We start from the raw sequence: 23,942 nt of genomic DNA, 5'->3' as shown, positions 1-23,942 counted from the left end.
GCACACATGGGTCTAACCAGCCATGTGAACTGACAGGCTCTCACACCAGGCCCTACAAGCACCCAGCCACCTCTCTGTTCTTCAGTGCCCTGAGCTGGGGGTGGGGAGAGGCATGAAGCAGACCCTTGGCAGCTCCCCAGGCAGAGTGGTGGGGGCTTGGAATGGAGCCAGGACTGGGGCTCTACTGTGGGGGGGAGCAAGGTCAGCCGCCAAGTCTCAGCCACAGGCAGGAGAGCCTGCCCCAGATTTGTCCCAAGCTCCTGCCTGCCACCAGCGGCTTATGACCTTGGTCAACGCCCTTCTCTCCCTTCTCTCTCAGCCTCAGTTTCCCCACCTTGGAGCCCCTCCTGGCACCAATACTGTATGATTCTCCTCCAGGACCCAGGCGCCTGGGGCCATCTCACCTCGTTGCCAGGTCTCTGGTCGTCAGTTCCCTGCTCTGTTCGTGCGGGGTGGGGGCCGGCCAAGGGGCAGGAAGGAAGGGCCCCACCCCCACCTTGGTCCCAGTGGCTGCGGACTTGGGGCGAGAGATAAGTGATCCTTCGCTGGGAGAAAGGGGAACCTAGGGCGAAGAGGAGAAGGAGCCCGCGGCGGGCTAGGGGCGAGAGCTCAGGGACCGGCGGCGGGAAGGGGCGGGCGGGGTGGGGGGGGGAGCGCAGAGGGGGCGGGCAGGCTGCGGGCGGGAGGGCGGGGGAGGCGGGGAGCGCAGCCAGCGCTGCACAGAGCGAGCGAGCGAGGGAGCGAGCAGGGGAGGCAGCGAGAGCCGGAGCGGCTGGCCGGGCGGCCGCGCCGGCGAGCGGACTAGGGGGCGGCTAGCAGCGCGGAGCGCGCGGGGCACCGAGGAGCGGGCGCGGCCGGAGCAGCGCGCGGCAGCCCGAGCGGAGAGGCCCGAGCAGCGCCGCCCCCGTCGCCCCTGCGGGGCCCCAGCCGGGAGCCCGAGGAGGGAGGGGGCGGCATGGACCCGCGGCCCGGGTCGCGGGGGCGCTAGGCCCCCGGAGGGGCGCCCCCAGTCTCGCCACCGCTGGGGCCGCCGGGCCGCCCTCCGCAGCCGCGCGCCCAGCCCGCTCCAGCCGCCCCCGGGGCCGCCGCCGGCCCATGAGCCCCGACCTCAAAGTTTGCGGCGGGCGGGCGGGCGCGGAGCCTCCAAGATGCCGTTCCACCCGGTGACGGCGGCGTTGATGTACCGGGGCATCTACACCGTGCCCAATCTGCTGTCGGAGCAGCGCCCCGTGGACATCCCTGAGGATGAACTGGAGGGTGAGTGCCCCCGCCGGGACCCCTGCCCGCCGGCCCTCCTACCTGTGCGCCCAGGTGAAGCGCGGACTAGGGGCTCAGGGGGCGGGGGGCCGTCCGCAGGTGCCGGCTGCCAGGTGGGCGCTCCAGAGAGCAGCTGCGCGGGGAGTCAGGACCAACTCGCACCTCTGGGTGCCGCGGTGGGGGTAGCCAAGGCTGAGGGGCGGCCCAGCCCCTACCCGCATGGTCCCCCGCGCTGCGGAAACTTGCCGAGCCCCGCAGCGGGGTCACGGGGCCGCGCAGTCCGCGGTGACGGTGCGGCAACGCGGCGGTCTGGGTGGGGGTCCGAGCTGCGCCCCCCGCGCTGGCCCGGCCGGAGCACCCGCATCCTGATCCCCTCCGCGGCGCCCGCCCGCGGCTCTGCGCTCGAATTGACATTCCGCTCGTGTCGCTTTTCAAATCCAATCTGCTAGGGCAGCGGGAGAAGGGGGAGAGGGCGACTGCCCTGCTCTTGTCGCCTGCGGGGCTGTCCCCAGTCCCTCCTGCGGCCTTGGCCCCTTCCCCACAGCCCTGCGGGGACCCCCAGCCCAGAGCGCAGGGAGGGCGGCCCAGGAGGTGGTGGCGACAACAAGTGGCCAGATTGGGCGGCTTGGTCGCGATAACCAAGCCTGGAAGGGAAAGGCAGAGGCTGGGACCCAAATCTGTTTCCCCCAGTAGTCCCTCTGCCTTTCAGCATGGATAGGGACCTTAGGCAAGGGGCTGGGCAGGATGAGAGCAGAGGTCAGGGGCTGGGGTCCTTGGACGGAAGATTCTGCGGAGCTGTGAGAACCCTGGGGCCTGCAAGCTCTTGCCCTCCTGGGATGGGGGCAGGTTCTCAGGCCTTCCATCCCCCAGACCTCTTAGGGCCCCATGTGGAGTGGAGTGGGGGTTTGGGGCTGATAGTCTTAGGCCCCTGGGATCTACTTGTCTGCTGTTGCGTGAGGGGCTGAGATTGCCAGAGGCTGGGCCTCTCTTCAGTTATCTTGGGGCCAAGGGTCTCTGCGATCTGGAGCTCATCAGGGCTTGGGGGGTGCAGCTGAGACACTAATGCAGTCGGGCATGATGACGGGAACACAGGGAAAGTTATGTAGAGAGGTCTTCCCTCATCCCCCAGCCCTGGAGAGGGTAGATCTTGGGGGAGTCAGACTGGGTGAAGGGAAGATCAAGAGGGAGAAGGTAGCTACCCTTCCCCCAACACATACACCCTGTACCATAGACTATGAGCCACCTGCTCCTCTCAAGTCCCCTGAAAGTCCCCAGAGGCTGGCAGAGCCACGGAGACAGGGTCTGGTGTCTGAATCAGGCAGAACAGAGAGATGAGTGCTGCTGCCTTGAATCCCAAAGCCCAAGTGTCTGCCTTGTCTGTCCAGTGCCTGGGACAAGGAGGAGGTGCAATGAGGACCAAGAGGGCAGGGGATGGGGCACAGGCCACCATTGTCTCCTCCTGCCCTAGGTCACCCCGAGCCTCCTGCCAGTGTCTCCCTCCATGGGCCCTCTATCCCTTCCTTCTGGCCACTTGGGCAGGGGGCAACACTCTCCCCCCAAAACCCATGCAGCTTCCACCTCATTCCCTATCCTTGCTCCCAGCACCCCACTCTGACGCTGGTAGCCCGGGTATGGGCCTGGCTGGGTCTCTCCTCTCTTGTTCTCCCAGCCCTGGGGTGCAGACCTGAGAAGCTGAGAAGAGGCTGGGATAGAGGGGTGAGCAGGCACAGGGAGGGCAGTGCAGGGGTGAGGAGGCTGCAAGCTCCACTTGGGCTGCCTGGCGGGCACACTGGCAGAAACCCAGCAGTGTTAGTCACCAGCCACACCAAACACACTCCCTGCTTCTCTCCTGTCCCCCTCTCCTGGGCCCTGAGGAGCAGAGGGACCGTGGCACAGGGGCATCTGAAGGGCAGGGCCCTCCTTGGGGTGACCAGGAGGGGGTCGTGGAACAAGCAGGTGCCTGGGTGACCCCAGCCCATCTCCTAGCCTACGGGCAGCTGTAGGTGAGGGCAAGAAGTCCTCCATGGCTGACCCCCTCTTCTTGCCTGTAGGCGCTCCAAAAGCCCTCCTGGGGGACCAAGTCTCTGCAGTCCCCGGTGGTCCTTGAGTGCCGGGGCTGGACGGAAAAGGTGACGGCCCCCCCCACCCCCCTGCCGCCCAGTGCCTGGGTAAGATCCAGGCCCTTTGCGGAAAGGACACCCACCGGTGGGGGACCCACACGTGCAGAGAAGAGGAAGCCCAGCAGCTTGGGATGAAATGCTGCAGACATTATGTGCCTGCCGCAGAAATCCAGGGGGCGGTTAGTCTGAGGGGGAGAGGGACAAGGGAGGTGGAGAGCTCAAGGGGTGGATGAGGGCTTCCCAGCCAGGCAGGCCTGGGTTCGAATCTCTATACTGTCCGCTTACAGAGTGACCTTGGACTATCACTTGGCCTTTCCTGCCTCGGTGTCTCCATCTGTGAAAGGGGCTTGGCATCGCCCCTCCCCAGGGCTGCTGGTGGCAGAGGACACAATGGAAGCTCTTATTGAGGGGACTGGTATGCAGCAGGAGCTTGCTGACCCTGATGCTGCTGCGGGGGTGGCCAAGTAGGGGGCTTCTTGCAGGAGTAAGAGCCTGGAGGGTGGAGAGATTGGTGAAGCTCTTGAGTTAGGGACCCAGGATGGACGGGGGGGACAGGGCAGGAAGGCTGGCTCCGCAAAGGGCTGGGTAGAAGAGTCCTTGAAGGTCTGGCAAAGGCACCTGGGGACCTGTGGCCTTAGGGAGCCGTGGGTGGCAGTTGGCAGGGTAGACGGGGCTGGGCAAAGCTGGCCCGGAGCCTGTCTGACCCTGGAGAAGGAGAGGCACAGGCTTTCCAGCTTCTCCCTGTATCTCACACCCCGTCTCATCCCTGCCATGACACACACACCCAGCCAAGCCTCCCAGGGTCTGCGGGAGCACAGAGGCTGGCCCAGGGGCATCAGCGGACTTGAGCACCTGAGGGTAGGAGTGCAGTGGCTGCAAGTCCTAGGCCAACCCTTTCTGGCCAGAGAGAAGAGGAAGGAGACAGACAGACAGGCAGACAGTCACCAGGGCAGGGTTCTGAGGTTGGCGCTTGGCCTGCTCAGTCAGACAGTGGAGCCCACACTGAGAGTGGCCAAATAGGGCATTCGGAGTATGGGGGGTGGGGGAGCCCCTATCCTGCCCGTTTTCCCTGCAAGCCCAACAGCCGCCTCTGCGTAGGCTCAGGGCCGCCAAAGTGGTGGGGCGTGGGGCCAATGCCGTGGAGAACGGCAGCTGCGGCAGAGACAGGCGCTGCCCCCCCGTTCACGAGTGACCTCCAGCGTGTGCACCCTGTCTCTGGCCTCCAGCTTCCTGACGGAGGGCTGATGTGCCTTGAGGCCTGTCAGGCTGCCTCAGGGTCTGTCACCAAGATTCCCCTGCCCTCCGCTGTCTCCCATCTAGTCCCGTGCGTTTCCTCAGATCTTCCAGAAGAGGACCAGGGGCTCCAACTGAAGCGGCCATGGGCTCTGAGGGCCACACCCGGCTCTGGGGGCCACACCTGGCCAGGGTGGGAGGGACAGCCTGGACCCCAGCTCCTTGCAGGGGAGGGGGCCAGCATCTGTGGCAGTCCCACTGTGCGTCAAGGGTTTTGCCATACCCACCGCAAATTTCCCAGTGGGCCTCTACCGAGGAGGAAACTGAGGGACCTGGAAAGATGGGGTGCTTGACTCTGGGTTCCTCCTTCCAAAACTAGCCCCTCACCCAGAAATCTGTGGATGTACCCTCAGCCCTGGCCTCAGTTTGATTCCTCTCTTCTGTGGTGGCCAACACTTACTCTTAGTAGGACTGTTAGTGAACTAGGAGTACCTGGGCTCCGAATGATGACCTCACACTGGGTATTGCATGCATTTCCACCCAGATCTTTTCTCTCTGTGCTGCAGAACGGTGGGCTCCCCAAATCATTCATTCATTCATTCACTCACTAGTTCGGCTTTTATGCTTGACAGACAGGCACTGTTCCCGTCATGGGGCCCCAGCGCAGCCCTCATAGTTCATTCATAGTCCAGTGTGGTCCGTGCAAGGGCAGGGCAGGGTCTGTGGGCGCCCAGAAGCAGGTTGAACTCAGCTGGGGTTCAGGGAGGACACCAGGAAGGTGGTGCTGTCTATGCCAGGAACCTGAGAGGTATCCAAGTTTGCCATGGTTTGGGGAAGAACTTCCAAGTGAAAGGAGCCCCTGTTCAAAGGCCTGAACATGGAGCGCTCCTGGTGCTCACCAGGGCTGAAAGGGCCCCTCGGGCTAGAGTTCAAGACACCTGAGCTGGAAGGGCCTGGAACTGGGTCAGGGTGGTAGAAGTGGTGGACAGTGTGTCTGGTTGGTCTGTTGGTGCCTTAGTCTGTACCTGGAGACCCTTAAGCCGTAGGACCCCATTAGCTACCTTCATGACAACCGGGGCCCCACTTAGAGACCTCTGGTGGTGGGGAGCTTACCACCTTGTCAGTGGCCTGGGAGAGTGGTAGGTGGGAGTTGGCTTGGAGTTCCAAGTCCGGGATTTATAGAAACCCCTGGGCCTGTGGCTCAGATCTCCCATCCCAGTTGCTTTCCGGCCTAGGGGGCCCCTGGTCAGACCAGATTCTCAGGCCCAGCCTAGGATGGACGGGGATGTCCAGAGTCAGAGGATCTGGGGGTCCAGGCCGCTTGGCTACAGCCCACCATCTCTGTCTTGGCCTGTGTGCCCTCTGGTCTAATCTCCAGGCCTTGGGTGCAGACACCGGGTAGGAGGAGCCGGGTGAGATTTTGGGTCCTTGACCCAAGCTTCCTTGCCACAGCCCCTAGTCTGTGATGGGGCCAGTGGGATTAGGGAGTAACCCCATAGCACAGGATTCCACAGTCTGTTTTAGGGGTTCATAGTCCCTTTAGGCCAGGCCTGGGCCAGCCAGATTCCTGCTCTCACCAGAAATAGCCTTGACCCCAAACTGACCCCAGTCTGGCTGTTTTGCCTCTCTGTGCCTCAGTTTCCAGGTCTGCAGTGTGGACCATTTTCATCTGTCTCTGCGTCCAAATACACCCACACTCACACCCAGGGACAGGATTCTGTCTGCTGAATCCCAGCCAGGGGACAGCTTAGGCAAAGGCCAAGAGGCTGGCAGGTGAGCAAGGATGCTGGAGCAGGCGGTGTGAGTGGGGTGAGGTTCCCGTCTTGGCCAAAGAAAAATGCTCTTGAGGGCTCTTCCGGGGCTGAGTGGCCACGAAGAGATAGCAGGTAGAACTAAGGCGAGCGGGGAGAGGTTAGGACCCTTCAACGGCTCCTGAACATGCTTGGTAAACCCCCTTGTTGTACCCACATCACTACTGGGCATTCTACTGTGGGTGGGACTGGTCCCAGGTCACTCACTGCTCCCAGCCCAGTGCATTGTTCTCTGTCCCTGTCACCCAGGTCCTCAGGCCTCTGTCTCCCCTTCGGTACGATGCAGGGGACGATCTCCACATCTGAGCAGGCCTGGGCTGGCTAGGGCCCCTCCATCCAGCCTCCACCTTCCCCCTAACCTCGGGCTGGGGAGGCAGTCTCTGCACGGAACTGTCAGCCTGACTCTGAGCGGGAGCTGATGGCTGCCTCATGGGGCATCCTTAAGGAGTGCTGGCTGGAATTTCCAAGCCGAGCCCAGGGGAGGAAGTATGAGATGAGGATGAGGGGGAGTGGGGGATGGAAGGAGTGAGGGGTGGACAGGGAAGCCTTTGGCCCCTCACAGAGGCCACCGCAGCCAAGGCCCCGGGGAGCCCACACGGTGGGACTCATGCTTACCCGCCACACGGGGTCGTCGTGAGCACGCCCTAAGAGTCTGTGGGAGCCTGGCTGGGAGAAGGAGGATCCCCGCCCCCATCCCCAGGGTGATCCTGGCCCTGCTGCGGGCTTGGGCATACCTTTGCCACTTGCTGGCCCTGAGCTCCAGGAAGGCAGCGCTATGGTGGACACTTGGGCCACCTGCCACTCGTCTCTGACAAGACCTGCAGGCTCCCTAGTGGATTCTTAGTGCCGGGCTCAGGCTGCAGGTTTGGGGATGCCGGTGACTTAGGGAAGGGGTGTTGGGGACAGAGGCGAGGTCCCAACCTGCTCTCCTCCCCCCACAGAGATCCGTGAGGCCTTCAAAGTCTTTGACCGTGATGGCAATGGCTTCATCTCCAAGCAGGAGCTGGGCACGGCCATGCGCTCCCTGGGCTACATGCCCAATGAGGTGGAGCTGGAAGTTATCATCCAGCGGCTGGACATGGATGGTGAGCACCAACCCCTGCCTCCGTATCCTCACCCCTCACCTGGGCCTCTGAGGCCGAGCCCGCCCTCCAGGTACCCCCAAGCCCATGGCGGTAGGCAGCCAGGTCTGGCCTCATTTCGCAGCCTGGAGAATAGACGCTAGAGTGCGATGGCCCCAGCCACACCCACACACGGAGGTTTAGATGCTCTGCCTCTCTAGCTCTGCATTCTGAGCAATTCGTTTAAGATAGTATTTTTAAGTCATCTCTACCCCCAACGTGGGGCTCAAACTTGCAACCTCGAGACCAAGAGTTGCGTGCTGTACGGACTGAGCCAGCCAGGTGCCTCCCGAGCAAATTTTTTTAAAGCATAGAGAAGTAGAAAGGCTATACCAAGTACCCCAGGTCCCATCACCCCAAATAAAAAATCATTTAGTTGTATTTGCCACCTGGCATTTTATTAAGGAAAACCTAGTAAAAAAGGTTGGTAATATCCAGTCTCCTCTTCTTGTTACCCCCACCCCCACCATGGGCCTTCATTCCTGCCTCCCCTCCACCCACAGAGCAGGTGGTGGTCTGTGCAGTTTGTGCCCTGAGTTTCAGTTCCTGTCTGCGGGGTGAGGATGTCAGGCCTCACACCTGCTGGGAAGCCACGTTTCTGAGTAAAATGCAAGGCTCCCCCATGTGCTCGGGCCCATCTGCCGCACCCCATCTCCACTTTGCAACCACCATATTTGGTGGGTTTAGTCCCTGAAAATAACTCAAGGCTCAGAGGAGGTGGGACTTGCCCAAGGTACCCCGTGACCGAGGTGGCCCGGGACCCAGCCCGGTTGTCAGCTGGCCCACTGATTGGACCTGTGCCTGCTCTAGGTGATGGCCAAGTGGACTTTGAGGAGTTTGTGACCCTCCTGGGACCCAAGCTTTCCACCTCGGGGATCCCAGAGAAGTTCCATGGCACTGACTTCGACACTGTCTTCTGGAAGGTAAGTGCTGGCTGGTTGGGACTTAGGGTTGTACACACTGTGGAGGGCTGTACAGGGTCAGTGAATGGCCAGGGCCATCCATAAAGGCAGGTGACTATCCCAGGCATCTGTCCCCTGGATGTCTTATCTTCCAGAGGGCCAGGGGCCGGCCGGGGGAGGCTGGTGTGGTCAAGGACTCAAGGAATGGAGCGAGGGGTTTCCAGTTCTCCAGAATCCAGAGGCCCATCACTGGGCTTGTGTGGCAACAGGGTGCTGGGTGGTGGCCGTGGTGGTGGCAGTGGCCAGAGCACTGTGTCTCCTCCCCAACCCAAGTGCGATATGCAGAAGCTGACCGTGGACGAGCTGAAGCGGCTGCTGTACGACACCTTCTGTGAGCACCTGTCCATGAAGGACATTGAGAACATCATCATGACGGAGGAGGAAAGTCACCTGGGCACCGCTGAGGAGTGCCCCGTGGACGTGGAGAGTGAGTGACTGGCCCCCAGCCCTCCCCCCACCCAGGGGCAGGCCAACTGCTGGGGGCAGGGGGAGGAGGAGGACCTGGGGATTGCAGGGGATGGCTGGGGCCTCCTTGCCCACCCCACGCTTTGTGTCCCCGTGGAACGAGCCCACGTGCGGGCAGTGCAGGCGGCTCCTGATTCCTCGCTTCGCTGTCCCCGTCTGTCTCTCTCTGGTGCTCCCTGGCGGGCGGCCACAGCCTGCTCCAACCAGCAGATCCGCCAGACGTGTGTGCGCAAGAGCCTGATCTGCGCCTTCGCCATCGCCTTCATCATCAGCGTCATGCTCATCGCTGCGAACCAGGTGCTGCGCAGCGGCATGAAGTAGGCACAGGTGGTGCGTGGGGCCCACTCCACACTCCCCACCGCCCGCCGACCTCTCCTGCACTCGGCTTCCCCGGGCCACTGCCACGTGTACTTCAGGGTCCGGACGTCCGGCAACCCCACCCCACCCGACCCGAGGGCCCTTGCATGGTGCCGTGGCCCGGCTGCGGAGGGCCTGGTGGTTGGTTCCAAGGACAGCCCCCAGCCCCGCCTGCACCTGCCCGCGCCTGTATGTAGCACTCACTCTCCCTCCCACTGTCCAGGGGCTCCTGGAAAATCTAGGAGGCATCTATACAGGGTCCGCTAGCTGATGTGGTCACTTAGGAAGAAGCAGTACCCTGTGCCTGGGGCCACAAAGCCAACCTGACCATGGTCCCTGAGATTTGCCCAGGGCCATGGGCCGGGTGGAGATGGGGGCAGGAGGCTTCCTCCTGGAGAGGGGGTAAGGCTGGGGTCTCCTGGGCCCTATTCCCTGGCCAAGCCTGAGGAGGCCCCTGGCCTTCTCTAGGGTCCCTTTCTCTGATCGTCCTTAGACTCAAACCCAGCCTTCCTCCAGGCACCCACTGGGGGCAGAGCATTTGCCCATTTCACAGATGAGCAGCCTGAGGCCCAGAGGGCCCCCAGATACGGTACCCCCTTCAACAGGAATTTTTCAGAAAGGGCAAAAGCTCCCAGCAGATGGGGCATCTGAGGTGGCCCAGCAGTCTCTGCACCCTCTGAGCCCCCCAGTCTGAGGCCCACCGACCCAAGGGCCACACTGCCCACCACCACCCAGCACAGAATCTAGAACTGGCGTGCAGTGAGGCAGGAGGCAGACCAGGGGCCTAGAGGCTCTATATCGCCCAAGAGCCTGTGTGACCGCCCCACCAGCCCAGGGCCTCCTCCAGGCAGAAGACTTGGGGGAGGGCCCAGTGTCATTGCTGGGCTAAGGGGCTGGTATAGCCCAGCACTGTGGGTGCCAAGAAACTCAACCAGGCCACGCCCCCAAGTCCAGGGACTGTCCTCTTGGGTCCCCCAACCTCTCTACACAGGCCAGAGACACAGCTCCCACCGGGCCCCGGTTCTGCCATCTCACGTTCGGGCACCAGCTCAGTATGGGCAGATGTGGGGACTGGAGACAGCGGACGGAGTCCCTGAGCTCTTCTCCCAGATCCGGAGTCCCCTTACACCCGGGTGACCATCCCAGCCACACTGGCACACCCTCTGCCCAGCTGTACTGAGCCCCCGCCGGCCTGCCCAGGAGAAGGGCCACAGCGCTCCTCACCCAGCAGAGGACCTCATCTCAATCCCAGTCCCACCCGTCCTCGGACCAGGGGCTTGGGGAGCAGAGCTGACGGCGCTGGCCAAGGACGAAACACACCACCATGGTGACAGACTTTCTTTATAAACACCCAGAAGGAAGTTTTCTCATCCATCTCAGGATGTCCCATGAGGGCAGGAGGGTGTAACTGCCTAGAGCAAAGCTAGGACTGGGGCTAGGACCAATGGCTTCAGGAGGCAGTGGGCGGGGCCCCCCCGTGTCCCCAGGAGGGGCCCTTATCTGTATCGTGACTGACACCGAAGCTGACCCGAGGGGTGTCAGGTGGGGACGAGAGGCTCAGCCCCACTGGACGCTGGGCTGCAGGGGCCACCCCCCGGGTGGGGGTGCCCGCAGGGATGGAGGCAGCTCCTGGACCGGCGGCCAGCCTATGGGGTACTGGAAGATGGTGGTTCTCATGGGTTCGGCCCTAGAGAGGAGGAGAAAGTCAGAAAATGAGAATGGGGTCCAGCCCCGGCCTGGGCTGGGCCACCTGCCCCGAGTACCCCCTCTCCCCACCACCCCAGCTACGGTCAGCTGCTTGAGTGACCTTTCTGGAAGGTGGAGCCTCAAAAACACGCAGACCCTTCGAGCCAGCAATCTCACCTCCAGGAATGAGCCCAGATGAAACAGCAGGGCTGTGGGGAGAGACTGAGCTACAAGAAGCAGAAAAAAACCTGTGTCCACCTGTGGGGGACTGATTAAACACACCTGCACGACCACAGCAGCGAATGCTAAGCAGCCCGAGTAATGGTGAAGGCAGCCTTGTAGGCACTGATAAGGAAAGGTGTCATGATGTACTGTGTGAGTAGAGAGAAAAAGCAGCTTATAAAATAATGTATATAGCATGATACTATTTTTGTTTAAAGATATATAACATATATAAATGCATAAAAAAAAAAAACCCCTGGAAGACAAAGCAAAATGTCAACAGTGGTTCTATCTGCGTGGTGTAGTTATGGGTGACTTTTTTACTTCCTTTATACTTTTCAAGAAAAGTTTTACAAGCATGCAAGCCTTGGAAATCAGAAAAAAAAACATTGTCTAAACTTTTTTTTAAAAGCCTCATTTCTCATGCAGCTCACTCTCCTTCCCCTGGAGCGGCCACCTGGGAACCCAGGGCCTATGTGGAGCATCTGCCCTGGGTGCCCAGCCAGGGGCTGCCTGTCCTCAGGGAACAGACTGAGGTGCAAAGGCAGTCCCCGCCCCTCCCTCGCCCCCCAGCTCCACATTCCAATGCTTCTGGACTTAATCCCCACCCAGTCCGCTGCTGCAGGATCTCCATGCCCCTCACAGGCTACGGAGCACTTTGAACTCACCGGAGAGCTCATGTCTCCCCTGTGGGATTGGAGCTCTCATGTGGAAGAGACCAGGAGGCTAGGGGTGGTGTCCACCAGTCCCCCAGGAGCCAGAGCCAGGCCTGGCGCAGGGAGGCCACCCAGTGAATGTCTGCTGACGACGAGGAGTCATGCTGAGTGCCCTTACTGACTAGGCACTGCCTTGGGCCAGACACCAAGGTCTAGAGAAACCTCAAGCACCTTCATGTGAACCCCATTTGATAGATGAGGCAACTGAGGGGTGAAGAGTCAGTCACACAGAGTCAGGGATTGGGGGATTAAGGGCTAACGGGCAACGTGGATATGGGCTCCAGACACTGCCCCCAGGCCGTAGGCCCAGCTCTCAGTGGAGGCTGGGATCCAGCCCTCTGCCAAGGGGGAAAGTCCTGGGCCTCTGAGAGGTTTGGAGAGGCCTCAGGCCTCCGATGCAGAGGTGGTGGCTGGGGTCAGGACCCCTGGGAGTTTGCCTTGCCACCACCACCGCCCCCCAGCCTGACACTCTTGGGGCCTGACCCGCAGGAGGGAGCACACTCGAGGACTTCAGGCGGCCTCCTGGTACAAGAGGCCAGGGAAATCCCCTGCTTAGCCGCTCGCTGCCTGCTGGAGAGTGCGGGAAGCAGCTCCCAACGTGATTTATGGCACTGAGGAGACTTCATAAACTCTGCCAGCTGCAGAGAAGGGTGGGAGTGGGGGAGCTCTGCCGTTGCTGGAAGGGAGAGCCCCAGCTGCCAGCCAACCCCGGGCTTCCCGCAGGGTTAAAGTGACTGCAATTCTCTGCAGAGAGGGTGTGATCCTGGCGAACCCCTTCCTGTGAGCCCCACACCCTTCTCTAGAAGATGGGGCCGATTCCTGGGCAGCTGGGGCCTCCAACCAGCATAAGGGCAGCCCCTTCATGGGCTCAGACATGGACACATTCTCAGGGCCCCTGAGCTCTTGGAGCACACCCCTCCTGTCCCACACAGAGCGCACGGGACACTGGGGTGCACAAGGCCGACTGTGGCCTCTCTCGTGGCCTGTGTGCCCCCGGCGCAAGGACAGGAGCAGCTCTCTTTTGCTTTTCCCCAGTCACGGTTCTGAGCCTAAGAAAAGAGTCTTAGGGAAGCGCCTGGGCTGGAACAGTAGCGCCAGTCGGAAGAGGGGTGCAAAAGGGGGAGATTAAGAGGGATAAAGTCACAATCTGAAGAGCCAACAATGGAAAACAGGGACAAGCACTGGCCTTGCCGGGGGATTAGTCCACATCTGAGGCCAGCCTCTCCCTCTTGCCACTGTCTGCTCTGGGCAGATCCCTCAGGGTCAGCGGGCCGAGGAGGATGGTGCCATGTGCCAGGCTGGGGGCTCACAGGGCCTCTATTTCCCCCTTTTACAAGGAGGGTTGGCCTGGTACACCTCGAAGCCATGGCTCAGGCCATGGGGTTGGAGCCCTCAGGTGCAGGTGGCCCCATGGGGACCAGGCAGCCATCTTCGCCCTGTACCTCGGGGGAGGAAACACACCCAGAGAAGAGGAGCCACCAGACTGGTCCCCAGAAGGGGTCCACAGCACCAACACCCAGGGAATAGTCCTCCAGGCCAGGGACCCTGCTCCCCTACATCCTCAGATGCAGTCAACATGGCCTGAGCCTGCGCCAAGCCTGAACGGCAACAATGTGAGCTCGGCGCCGAGAGGGGGGCGTCTTAGCTAAAGCCTGAAGGATGAGTCTGCTTTGCCAGGCAGAGGTGGGGAGGCAGTTCCAGGCAGACAGAGTAGTGTACACATGCTGCACCAAACAGAAATGCCCACGACATCCAAGAAGCCACCAGCATCCCGAGGGACTGACAGATGCCAGATGAGAAAGGTGAGGGGAGTACATGGGCTTGGGCTTCCCTGGGGTCTGTCGAGCTGGGTGGCAGAGTGCAGAGTCCCTGAGGTCGAGGAAGCCCAGGAGGGTTGACGCAGGGGTCGGGGCCAGGTCAGGGCCTGGAAGTGTTTTAGAAGCGGGCTGGGGCTGTTCTGTGGAGGACAGTCAGGAGGGGCAGAGTCTAGGTGGGAGACCGGGAGGGACTGCTGCGCCCGTGGGGGAAGCTGGGGTACATGAGGGGCACAGAGGGAACGGTCTCTGTGGGGCTGCTTCCAGGGTAAGAGACTCAGGGACCAGGACAAAGCAGCCCGGGGACTTGAATCCCCTGACCCAGCAGGGGCCCTGCCACAAGTGGAGGCGCAGAGCCCAACACCCATGGGCTGCGGACTAAGGGGCTCTCCCTCCTGAGAACGCCCTATGGTAGAGGGCTTGAGGAACACCGAAGCAGTGACGGGCAAGGTAATAAATGGTCACCTCCCTTCTAGCAACGTTTTTCTTAAGGCCAGAGAGGCCTGCTCTGCCCCAATAGCAATCCATTCTGCCTCTGAGCCCTCGGGAGGCAGGTGGAAAGGTACACAGGCACAGAGGACAAGGGGTTGCTGGGAAAAACAGGTCCTCTGGAAGGGGCCAGCTCGAGTGCCCAGGGCGTAAGGGGCACAAAGGACAGGGCTGACACTCCCTAGAGCTTAGGGTGGTCCCTGGTTGCAGGCCCCACCCCAGAAATAGCGACTGCTGTCCCAGCAGCTGGCTGCTGCCGCGACTACTCCAGATGTCCAGCTTGGTGGGGGCCCTTGGTGACAGAGGTGGCCCAGGGTCTAGACCAAGCAGGGGCTTCAGCTCTTTCTCAAGTGACAGCTCAGTGCTGCTGAAGATAGCAGGTGTGGGACCAGGACGTTCACATTCTCCTGGAGGGGTTGAGATCCCTCAGCCACAAACCAGGGGCACCAATGCCCTTAAATGCCCAGGGCCAAGGGCCAGGCGCACCACAGCACCTAGCACCCCTGATTATCAATGTTTACCACCTCTACCTGAGACTCTGGGCCTATCATTCAGCCTCAGTTTCTCCACCTCATCCCCCAGTCCTCTGAGTCTCATGGTCACAAGCATCCTGCACTGGATAGCACTGGGACACATCTGTCCCTAGGTGAGGAATTCTGGTCACCCGTCTCTACCCACTCCTACACTTGGGCCAGCCCAGGGACTGGGTCTTCCTGAGCCTTGTAAAAAGCTCAGGAGGTACCCAGGCTTTCGGTGCTCCCTCCCAACAGAATATGCACCAAGTCAGAGCAGGAAGGCGAGTGGGGAGCACAGCTGAGACCCACAGCTAGCCAGGTCCAAGCAGGAGGAGAGTGGGGAAGGCCTTAGAACTCTCCGGGTGCCTCCAACCAGCCCCAGCCCTCTGACACACGGCTGATGGGGCCTGGGGCTCGAGACATGGATCCCTGGACAAGTCCCAAAGGGGGACTCCCCTGACCCAAATCACAACCACCTCAGACAGAACCAAAAGGGACGGACATCACACTCTAACATATGTGTCTATACTGTATTGTTTTTAGGTGAGGGAACAAAATGACGCAGATCTAAAACAGCTAAGAAACAACTAAAAGTTGGGGTGCCTGGGTGGCTCAGTTAGTTAAGGACCTGACTCTTGATTTTGGCTCAGATAGCGATTTCAGGGTCGTGAGATTGAGCCCTGCATCAGGCTCCATGCAAGGTGTGGAGCCTGCTTAAGATTCTCCCTCTCTCTCTGTCGCACCCCATCATAATTGCAACTCACACTCTCTCAAACAAAAAACAAAAAACCCAACGACTAAAGGTTAATCTTAAAATGGTTTAACAAAAAGCTCTCTCCATGGGGACATGGAGAGAACACCAGAAGTTTAGCCCCTACTTCCTGGCAGGGCTCAGAGGCAAGGCCTCACCCTCAACTGTCCAGCCAGGTTCCCTCAGCCCAGGCCAGGCCACTGTTGCAATGGACCACACCACAGAGAAAATAGGGTCTGAAGCCCCATTGCAAGACAGGCAAAGTAAGGCAGCCCAGTGCAAGCAGCTTTACAAAGTCGCAGGGAGCTCACAGGCATATCTGGTAGCCCCTTCCCTGCTCTCTCCCTCCTCAACACCAGGCAGAAGAGCCCAGGAGCCCTGTGACCGCAGGCAGCGCACACCTGAGGGCCCCTGACCCAGGGTGCTCCACCCACTTCTGAGCATACTGAGTGCCAGGCCCTGGCAGCAGCGGGGCCCAGCCGCCCCAGCCCCCTCCTCAAGGAGGCAGTGGGACAGTGAGAGTGAGCTAGTCACATCTCTGAGTAATCCTAGCTCTGCCTTTTGGCTGTGTGCCCTTGGGCAAGTCACACCCTTACCTCCCCTTCTGCAGGGTTGGGGTAACCGCGCCTATCTGGCAGGGCCCGAGAGGAGACAGCTCAGTGACTGGCACCCTGTGGGTTTCCAGAACCACAATCAGGTCCCTCCCTCTGGCAATGGACTTGGTGATGTCCAGTCAGGCTGGCCTGGCCACCTGCCTCCCCTTCAGCCAGCACAGATGCCAATTAAGGGAGGAGCCACCAAGGCAGGAGAATGGGGCTCGGGAAAAGAACCCTTAAACGAGTGCCCCTCAGCCTTTCGCCTGGGCCTGGGGACCCAAGAGTCCCAGTGTGGCTCCTCCCTTGAGGAGCTCTGTGGGGGCATCCATGTCTGGTCCCTAGGCCAAGGCAGTTCATGGAGACGACTCGGCTTCCAGCGAGGGCAGGCTGGCTAGCGTACTCTCCCAGAGGGCTTAGGAGATGGGGACCCACGGGACTGTACCTGCTGCTTGGAGCTGAGCTCAGCCGCTTGGCTCTCTTTTCCAACCAGTCTTCCAGACGGCCCTCGGGGAGCTCGACAACATCTAGTGGCCATTCCCTGGCCCGCCTCTCCTCTGTGAAGATAGGGAAACAGAGGTGAGTGAGGGGCATAGTCACCCCTGGCTGGACCCCAACCTCCCACAAAGCATCCAGAACCTTCCTGGGGATGAGTGCACAAGCTGGGAGGCCAGGAGCAGAGCCACTGGGCAGTCCCTACCACGCGGCTCCCTTCCAAGGCCTTCCCCTCTGGGTCTCACTCTGCTTCTTCATTAAGTGGAGATAAAACACCGGCTGCCTCCCAAGCTTTTTGCAGTTGGACACATGATAAAGCATTAGAGAGCCTGGTCTTCAGGAGGGGCCCAAACCTGGGGGCAGAGAGGCAATGTGGGTTGCAGACCAGGGCAGAGCAGAATTTGGGTCTCTACCCTGCTGCCTGCCAGGTCTCTCTGACCCTTGGCAGGGAAAGAAGCCTCAGCTTCCTGGTTTCCTTCTTTCCTTTTTCCTTTCTTTCTTTTTAAATTGTATTTATTTGCCAGAAAGAGAGAGAGAGAGATTGAGAGAGTGAGCACAGCAGAGGGAGAGGTAGGCTCCCCGCTGAGCAGGGAGCCTGATGTGGGGCTCGATCCCAGGACCCTGGGATCACAACCCGAGATGAAGGCAGACATCCATCCGACTGAGCCACCCAGGTGCCCCATCCTGGCTTCTCTTCTCATAAAATATCCTGTAAAAACCTCAGCTCACTTCAAAGTGAGTCAACGGTTCAAATAAGCCGAGTGTGAGATGGGTCAGGATCTCTGGGAGGATGTGAGATAGGGCCTGGGGGCCAGAGGAAAACAATCCGACTCGGGCACCAACGAGGGGGCCAGGGCCTGGGCTAGCACTGCACACACTTCATCCTACTTCACCTTTACAACGCGTCAGGACATTGCCTCCAAGAGGTTTAGCTCTGTGCCAAGGTCACGGGGGATGTGGCAGAGCAAGGACTATCAGAGGTGCAACTGGGGGGTGAGGGGGTGCACACCTCTGCTTCCAGCCCCCTCAGGCTTCCCCCATCCCTGTCTCTACCAAGCCCCGTCTCCTGCTGCAGGTCCACTGGCCTAGGCTCTCCCCGCCATGGGTCAAGGGTTCCCTGAGAGCCCACGGCCAGTGAAAAGCTGGAGATGCCACCACTGCCAGGATTTGCTGGCGAGGCCTGTGGGGCCTCACTTCTGCCCTGGGAGAGCTCCTGGAAACCCTGTATCTGGGCCAGGCCAGAGCAGTGCGTGGCCTGAAGGTTATGACTAGTCGGTAGCGGGGGAGGGGGGGCGGTGAGGCCCGCTGGGGATTAGGGCAAAGGCCAAGCTGCCCCGGACACTCATTGCCTGCCCTGCGGCCACCCAGACAGAGGGAAGAGTGGGCAGCAGCGCCCTGGGAGGCCAGAATCAGCCTCTCACTGCGGGGGGCTCATGTGAGGTCCTTCTGCCCTGGGCTAGCTTCAGTTTCTCCATCTGTTCCATGAGGGGCTGCAAGAGAAGATTGACTAAGACCATCTAAGTGCAAATGGCCTTGTTCTCTAACTGGAGAAATGGGAAGTGAATTTCCCAAAAGCAGACTTGGCAGTTTCCACGGGGAGCTAAACTTGTTCTTCCCTAGAATTACTAGACCTCAGAGTTCTGAGGGCAGGGAAGGTGTCCTAGACATCCCTTTGTCCCCAGGATGCAATAGGGGATCTGCCTGGTGCTGAGTAAGGGCTGGAGACAGATGTTGCCTGATGAAGGGAAGGAGGAAGGATATGCAGGAATGGGGGCCGAGCAGGGCACAAATGAGGCTGAGGCACACCCTTCAGGGCTCCTGGACAGGAAAGCCCCACATACCACTTTAAACCCCACAGAGAACACAGATGGGGGCCCCCATTCCTTCTCCACTCATGCCTGCAGTGGTGTGGAGCCTTTCTGACACCCACCCCATCACCTGGGGCAGCCCTCAGCTTATTCCCACAGGATGACCACAAAAGAGGAGGAGGGGGTGCCTGGGTGGCTCAGTCAGTTAAGCATCTGCCTTTCGCTCAGGTCATGATCCCAGGTCCGGGGATCGAGTCGCGCATTGGGCTCCTTGTTCAGCAGGGAGGCTGCTTTTCCCTCTGCTGCTCCCCCTGCTTGTCTCTCTCTCTCTCTGGCAAATAAATAAAATCTTTGAGAGGGGAAAAAAAAAAGAATCTATTTAAAAAGAAAAAGGAGAAGGAGGTGGGGAGGCAGAGAGTGGTTTTGCGGGCCTAAGATCTGGCACCCCACCCCCAGAAACCCGCTTCACGCCCCAACCCAGGGTCCCCGCCAAAACACACCCTCCACCTGGATGCTCAGCTCCTGGAGGTCTCTCTCTGACATGTGGGAAAACCTGCAGTTGGAGCCGAAGTCACACTGGCCTGCAACAGAAGCCAGGGAAGACAGTTACTCACCACTTGGAAGAGCTCCCACCATGTGCAGAGGGGCACCCTGTGGGGGCAAAAGGCTTTAGAGCCTACAGAGTAATAATCCCACCCCCAAAGAAAAACTTGGAATCTCTCTAGCTCCACCCACCCAAGCAGCCAGAGCAACCTATCTGGTCCACTCTGCCCCGTTCACGACCCTGGGAAGCAAATCGCGAAGCCTTCCGTGATTGGGGTGGACCGGCCTCTGTGGGCTTGTCTGTTGTCACCACTTTCCTGGCCCCTGGCCCCTGTTCCCCAGCCTCAACAAACCACAGTGGGGGGTCCCTGAAAGGGTCACGCTTCCTCTCTTCAATCCAGGCCCTTGCATCTGCTGTGCTCTCTGCCTGGTGCCCACCTTCCCATTTGGTTTGCATGAGCCACTGGACTGCTCCCCAGAAAGGTTTCAACTGTAGCTTCAATCAAGGAGGCACCAAAGCCCAGGAGAGCTTTCTGAATCTCAACCAGGGAGACCAACTCATGTCTCAAAATAGCAGGAGCCTGCAGGTATCTTAAGCCAGCAGAATGTCCCAGTGGTGTTTTCACAGCCAAGTGAAGTCTGCTGGGGAGGCCCTTGACCTGCGGTCCTGGTAACCATTCTAGGGGCAGCACTGTCTCCTGAGGGGAAAACAGCCATTCACCTGTCTTCTTTAAGCCAGCAGCATTACCTCTCCCCAGGGCCAAGTTCTCTTACACACTTAATGGTAATCACCATGGTTCCCCTCTTTGCCTTGGCCATTAGGAAGCTTAGGGCCAAATACCTAGAGAGTATACAGGAACTCAAAGCAAGCATGGAGGAAATGAATCATTCTCTTGGCTTTGTCTTCTTTTTCCTACCTTATCTTCATCTGTTCTTCATCTTCATCTTCACTTACTGTATATTGAAGTATATTGCACCTTTATTTGGTGAGTGTTGAGCAGTCAAATCAACACTTAGCATTCTTGGTTCTAATTCTGAAGCTTCTCATCAAACCTGTTACCATCTCCAGCCCTCCTTGCTGGAGGGTGGGCTCCCAGGCTAACCTAATCAGTCAGTCCATCACAGCCACCAATGTCTCCTAGATTTATTTGCAATCTCCCAGGCTTGCTTGTTCTGGGTGGGCTGGTAAAATCATATTTTAGGTCCGAAGAGCTGAGGAACTAGGCCCTGGAAGTCATTCCCAAGGCACAATCCTTGGGAAGGTTCCAAGTGACCAGCTGGCTGACACACCAAGACCATAAATTGGGCTTGGGTGGTGGCTGGGGTAGGGGAGAGGCTCCGCAGAGGTCTGAGCAGGCCAGATGGGGCATGCTGGTCCTAAGGGGGACTGTAACTGAGTAGAACAGGTTACCTGTCAGTAGAAACTTCCTACAAGGCCTCTTGTTCTGTTCATCTAGCAAAACGGCAGCCGCATCTGCAAGAAGAGAGAGGGTCCAGGTTCAGACTCAGGCTGCACACAGGCACTTCCTATTCCCGAAATCCGAAAAGGGAAGAGTTCCCACCCACAGAGGAGTGTAGGAAGGGATGACCACAGGGAGGGATGCTGGGCAGAAGCATATGAGCTTCAGGTGACTTCAGCCCCTTCCTCCCCACCCAGACCTAGCCAAAGGCAAGAACCAAGTTTTAGGTCTGAGGCTCTTGGCCTTGACCATGCCATGGAACCACCTGGGTAGTTTTACTTATTTTTTAAAAAAATATTTTATTTATTTATTTTATAGAGCGATCACAAGTAGGCAGAGAGGCAGGCAGAGAGAGAAGGGGAAGCAGGCTCCCCGCTGAGCAGAGAGCCCAGTGTGGGGCTCGGTCCCAGGACCCCGAGATCATGACCTGAGCCGAAGGCAGAGGCTTAACCCACTGAGCCACCCAGGCACCTGTTTTGTTTTGTTTTAAATCCTGGTATGGTAGACTTCTCATACTGTCTCTGCAACTTCTGTGACTCTGTAATTATTTCAAAATAGAAAGCTAAAAAAACCCTCCTGGTGCCCAGGAAGCCCACCAGTAAGTCCCAGGGCTCAGGCATCGGTCCACGGCCAAGCCTGCAACCTGCTGCCAGCTGCAGGCCTCCGCAGGACTTCCCAGCAATCTTTCCGGAAGCAAACCTTAACCCTGGTTTCCTCCAATTTTTTGACCTTTATTTTCATCATATACCTATGATTTAAGTTTTGTGTGTTTCTTGGTAGGTAAAGAATCAATCAGTCAAAATCTGTGAGTAAGACAGGAAGGGGCTCTGACTTGGAGGCCCTGATGTTGCCCTGGGAGCCTGGGCTGGACACCTGCCGCATGGGTCCCGCTGCCTTTTCTAGAGGCCACTGGAGCAGAGGAAAGACCACGGGTTTCCAAGTTCTCATACACTTGACTCCAGGCAAGTGGCTTTATCTCTCCAAGTCTCTGTTGCCCTGCATGTAAAATGGGAGGACAATTCTCCTCTGGTAGGGTTGCTGTGAAAAGCGAATAAGACACAGAGCCCTTGGCAGAGGCCCCTGGTGATCCCAAGCCTGAGGGCACATTACAATTGCCAGGACAGTGGGGCTGGGAGTGGCTTCGGCATCACATTCCCCAGGTGACACTAACGTGAGGCCGGGGCTCAGAACCTCTGTCGTGGACGCTCGACCAACGCTGAGCGGCGGCAGTTCTTATTTCGTGTCCTCCTCACGAGGCCACGGCACAGCTCTAACATCCCCACCTTGCAGAGGGGAAAACTGAAGTTAGAACAGGGGCAAGGGCACATCCTCAGGAAGTGGCAGCGCCAGGTTTGAACCCTGGTGTGAGTCTAAAGCCCCTGCCCTTCCCCAAGTGGCCACGGCTCCCCTGGTGGCGGGTGAAGTGGACGGCTCTGATGGGAGGTTTGCCCTTCCTCCCTTCCCCAGCACCAGGCAACCAGTGAGGGTGGGCTGCTGTGGTCAGGAGTTGGTTATGAGAGAACTCCCTCCGGGGGTGACCCGGTGGAGTGTGGGTGGGGCCGGTAGGGTAGGGGGTGCCCTCCATCAGCACTGGGCCTGTCAGACTCAGCCCGTCCAGCTGGTCCCACAGACCTTCCAACAGGAGGTGCGCTGGTCAGGGCATGTGAACATTGCCCCGTCCCACCTCCACATCCCAGAGGTAGAGTAGCTGAGCTGGGGTGGGGGTCTGAGCCTAAGTCTTAGCCAAGGCGTCCTGGGGACTCAGTGTGGCAGAAAATTTCTAGGCTGCCCAGCACCCTGGTTCTTGACCCCAGCCACATGGCAGAATCACCAGGCAGCCTTTAAAATACAGGGATCCCTGGGCCCATCCTTCTCAGGTTCTGCTTTAATTCATCTGACAGGGAGAGCATGAGAATTGTTAAAAGCTCCTCAGGGACTCTGAAAGGCACCCAGGACTGAGAACCCGAAACCAGGGCCTGCGCAAAGAAGGCATGCTCCTCCAACCTGGTATTCAAGGCTCCTCATGATCTGACCCTATTGGTCCTTCTTGCTTCATCTCACAAAATTAACAGCTGCCCTGGTGCCTGGTGTTTGTTTGCTTGTTCGTTTAGATATTCATCTAACAAACATTTACTGAGCATGTCCTGTGTGCCAGGCACCACGCCAGGATGAGGATTTAGTGGAGAATAAGTCAAACCTGCTTCTCCCTTCCAGTCCAACAGTCACACTAAGCCATGTGGACATAAACAGGGGAATAGCTAGCATGCAGCCAAATGACCTGACCTCGCCTGGGGACTGGAGAGTGCAACCCTGAGGATACTGTGCCTGAGCTGAGTTCTGAGATGGAAGGGCTAGGCTGAGGGCATGGAGGACAGCAGAAAAGGCATGCCCACTGAAGGGACACTACCTGTAATGGCCAGAGTGGCTGGGGCTTGGAGGGCCAGGTGGGCAGGGCATGGAGGCCTGTACAAGACAGGGGTTCTGCCAAGAACACACTGTTATAACTGGGAGTGGAGTTGCCTAGGAGAGGGGGCCCTGGGAGCCAAGGACATACTAAGTGCTCACTGAGATAAAGGGCCTGAGGCCAATCCTTTTGTGGACCCACATGGTTCCTACTGAGTGAACCCTTATTGCCACACAGTCGTCATGAAAACACTGAGCCCCTGTCACATCCCTAGGAGGTGGGTACTGTTGTTAGGGCTCTTTTACACAGGGTAGAATCAGGACGACACTGTTCGTGAGTGGGACAGCCACTTGGGACAGCCAGCCAGCCAGCCTAGCTCCAGTACTCATACCTGTCCTGGCCACGGCAGATGCATGGTCAGTCCCGCTGCGGGTGAGGGGACTTGTCTAAGGCCATGAAACTGGGAGCAAAGTAGGTGTTGAATCCTAGTCGAGGCTGGGGTGCCACGTGCCTCCCCAAGGTCTGTGCTGTGCAGTTGCTCAGACAAGCTGGAGCCCCGGGGAAGCCTCATAAAGTGGAAAGAGCTCCTGCGCTTGCTGTGGACCCCGGGTGAATATCATCTACCATCTTGAAGTCACCACCTTTAAGTGGGGACCCCCACCTGCCCAGCCTCCCTTGTAGAGCTGTTCTAAGGACTGAATATGCTGGGGGATGTGAGAGGACACTAGGAATGCAGGGCCCCCAAGAAGGGGCTTACTGTACCGCCTCTTTCATCTTTCTTTCTTTAAGTAATACAACAGCCTCTGCCAATCAGCCCTAGACCCAAAGACCCACCTGTTCTTCAGCTGAGATTCTGGAGCTAGAAGCAAATACCAAGGTAATCTTGAGGCCTGGCTCCTGCCAGATCGCAGTCCCCACTGGATTTGCGGGGCAGGGAGCCTCTGCCTGACACCAGAGTCAGAGGCCTCCCAGGCACCTCGGAGAACCCTCTGCCACTGGTACCACTCTGTTCCCACTCCCAGCCCCTTGTGACCTCAGCCATGCCTGGCCTGCTGCGCAGCCTGGCCGCCCTCCCTCACCCAAGCCTCAGCTTTCTCCTCAGGAATGAGTCTGGGAGAGC

General features: G+C 59.1%; 2 protein-coding genes across 2 annotated transcripts in view; one reads left to right on the top strand and one right to left on the bottom strand.

Annotated features, from left to right (window-relative positions):
- Positions 1 to 713: 713 nt before the first annotated feature.
- Positions 714 to 10,543, top strand: CABP7 (calcium binding protein 7). Its single transcript, XM_047698032.1, has 5 exons — positions 714 to 1,257; positions 7,363 to 7,506; positions 8,353 to 8,465; positions 8,778 to 8,931; positions 9,163 to 10,543. Exons 1-5 carry the CDS (start codon positions 1,149 to 1,151, stop codon positions 9,288 to 9,290), a joined length of 648 nt encoding a protein of 215 aa, XP_047553988.1. The 5' UTR covers positions 714 to 1,148; the 3' UTR covers positions 9,291 to 10,543.
- A 106-nt stretch (positions 10,544 to 10,649) lies between these two features.
- ZMAT5 (zinc finger matrin-type 5) overlaps positions 10,650 to 23,942 on the bottom strand; it is a 28,497-nt gene continuing 15,204 nt past the window's right edge. The window contains exons 3-6 of the mRNA XM_047698033.1: positions 20,370 to 20,432; positions 18,916 to 18,996; positions 16,558 to 16,669; positions 10,650 to 11,013 (exon numbers count right to left, since the gene is read on the bottom strand). Of these exons, the coding sequence (XP_047553989.1) occupies positions 10,884 to 11,013; positions 16,558 to 16,669; positions 18,916 to 18,996; positions 20,370 to 20,432 (386 nt within the window). The 3' untranslated portion in view covers positions 10,650 to 10,883. The remainder of the gene's footprint in view (positions 11,014 to 16,557; positions 16,670 to 18,915; positions 18,997 to 20,369; positions 20,433 to 23,942) is intronic.

Source organism: Lutra lutra, chromosome 12 (assembly GCF_902655055.1).
Source record: "Lutra lutra chromosome 12, mLutLut1.2, whole genome shotgun sequence".
Taxonomy (NCBI): Eukaryota; Metazoa; Chordata; class Mammalia; order Carnivora; family Mustelidae; genus Lutra; species Lutra lutra.
This window is presented reverse-complemented; position numbering and strand designations above follow the sequence as displayed.

Excerpts from the sequence above, each read along its gene's own strand:
- CABP7 (XM_047698032.1), top strand. The coding sequence starts at position 1,149 with ATGCCGTTCCACCCGGTGACGGCGGCGTTGATGTACCGGGGCATCTAC. Across the intron at positions 7,507-8,352 it reads CCAGCGGCTGGACATGGATG|GTGATGGCCAAGTGGACTTT; the intron begins GTGAGCACCAAC and ends TGCCTGCTCTAG. Across the intron at positions 8,466-8,777 it reads TCGACACTGTCTTCTGGAAG|TGCGATATGCAGAAGCTGAC; the intron begins GTAAGTGCTGGC and ends CCCCAACCCAAG.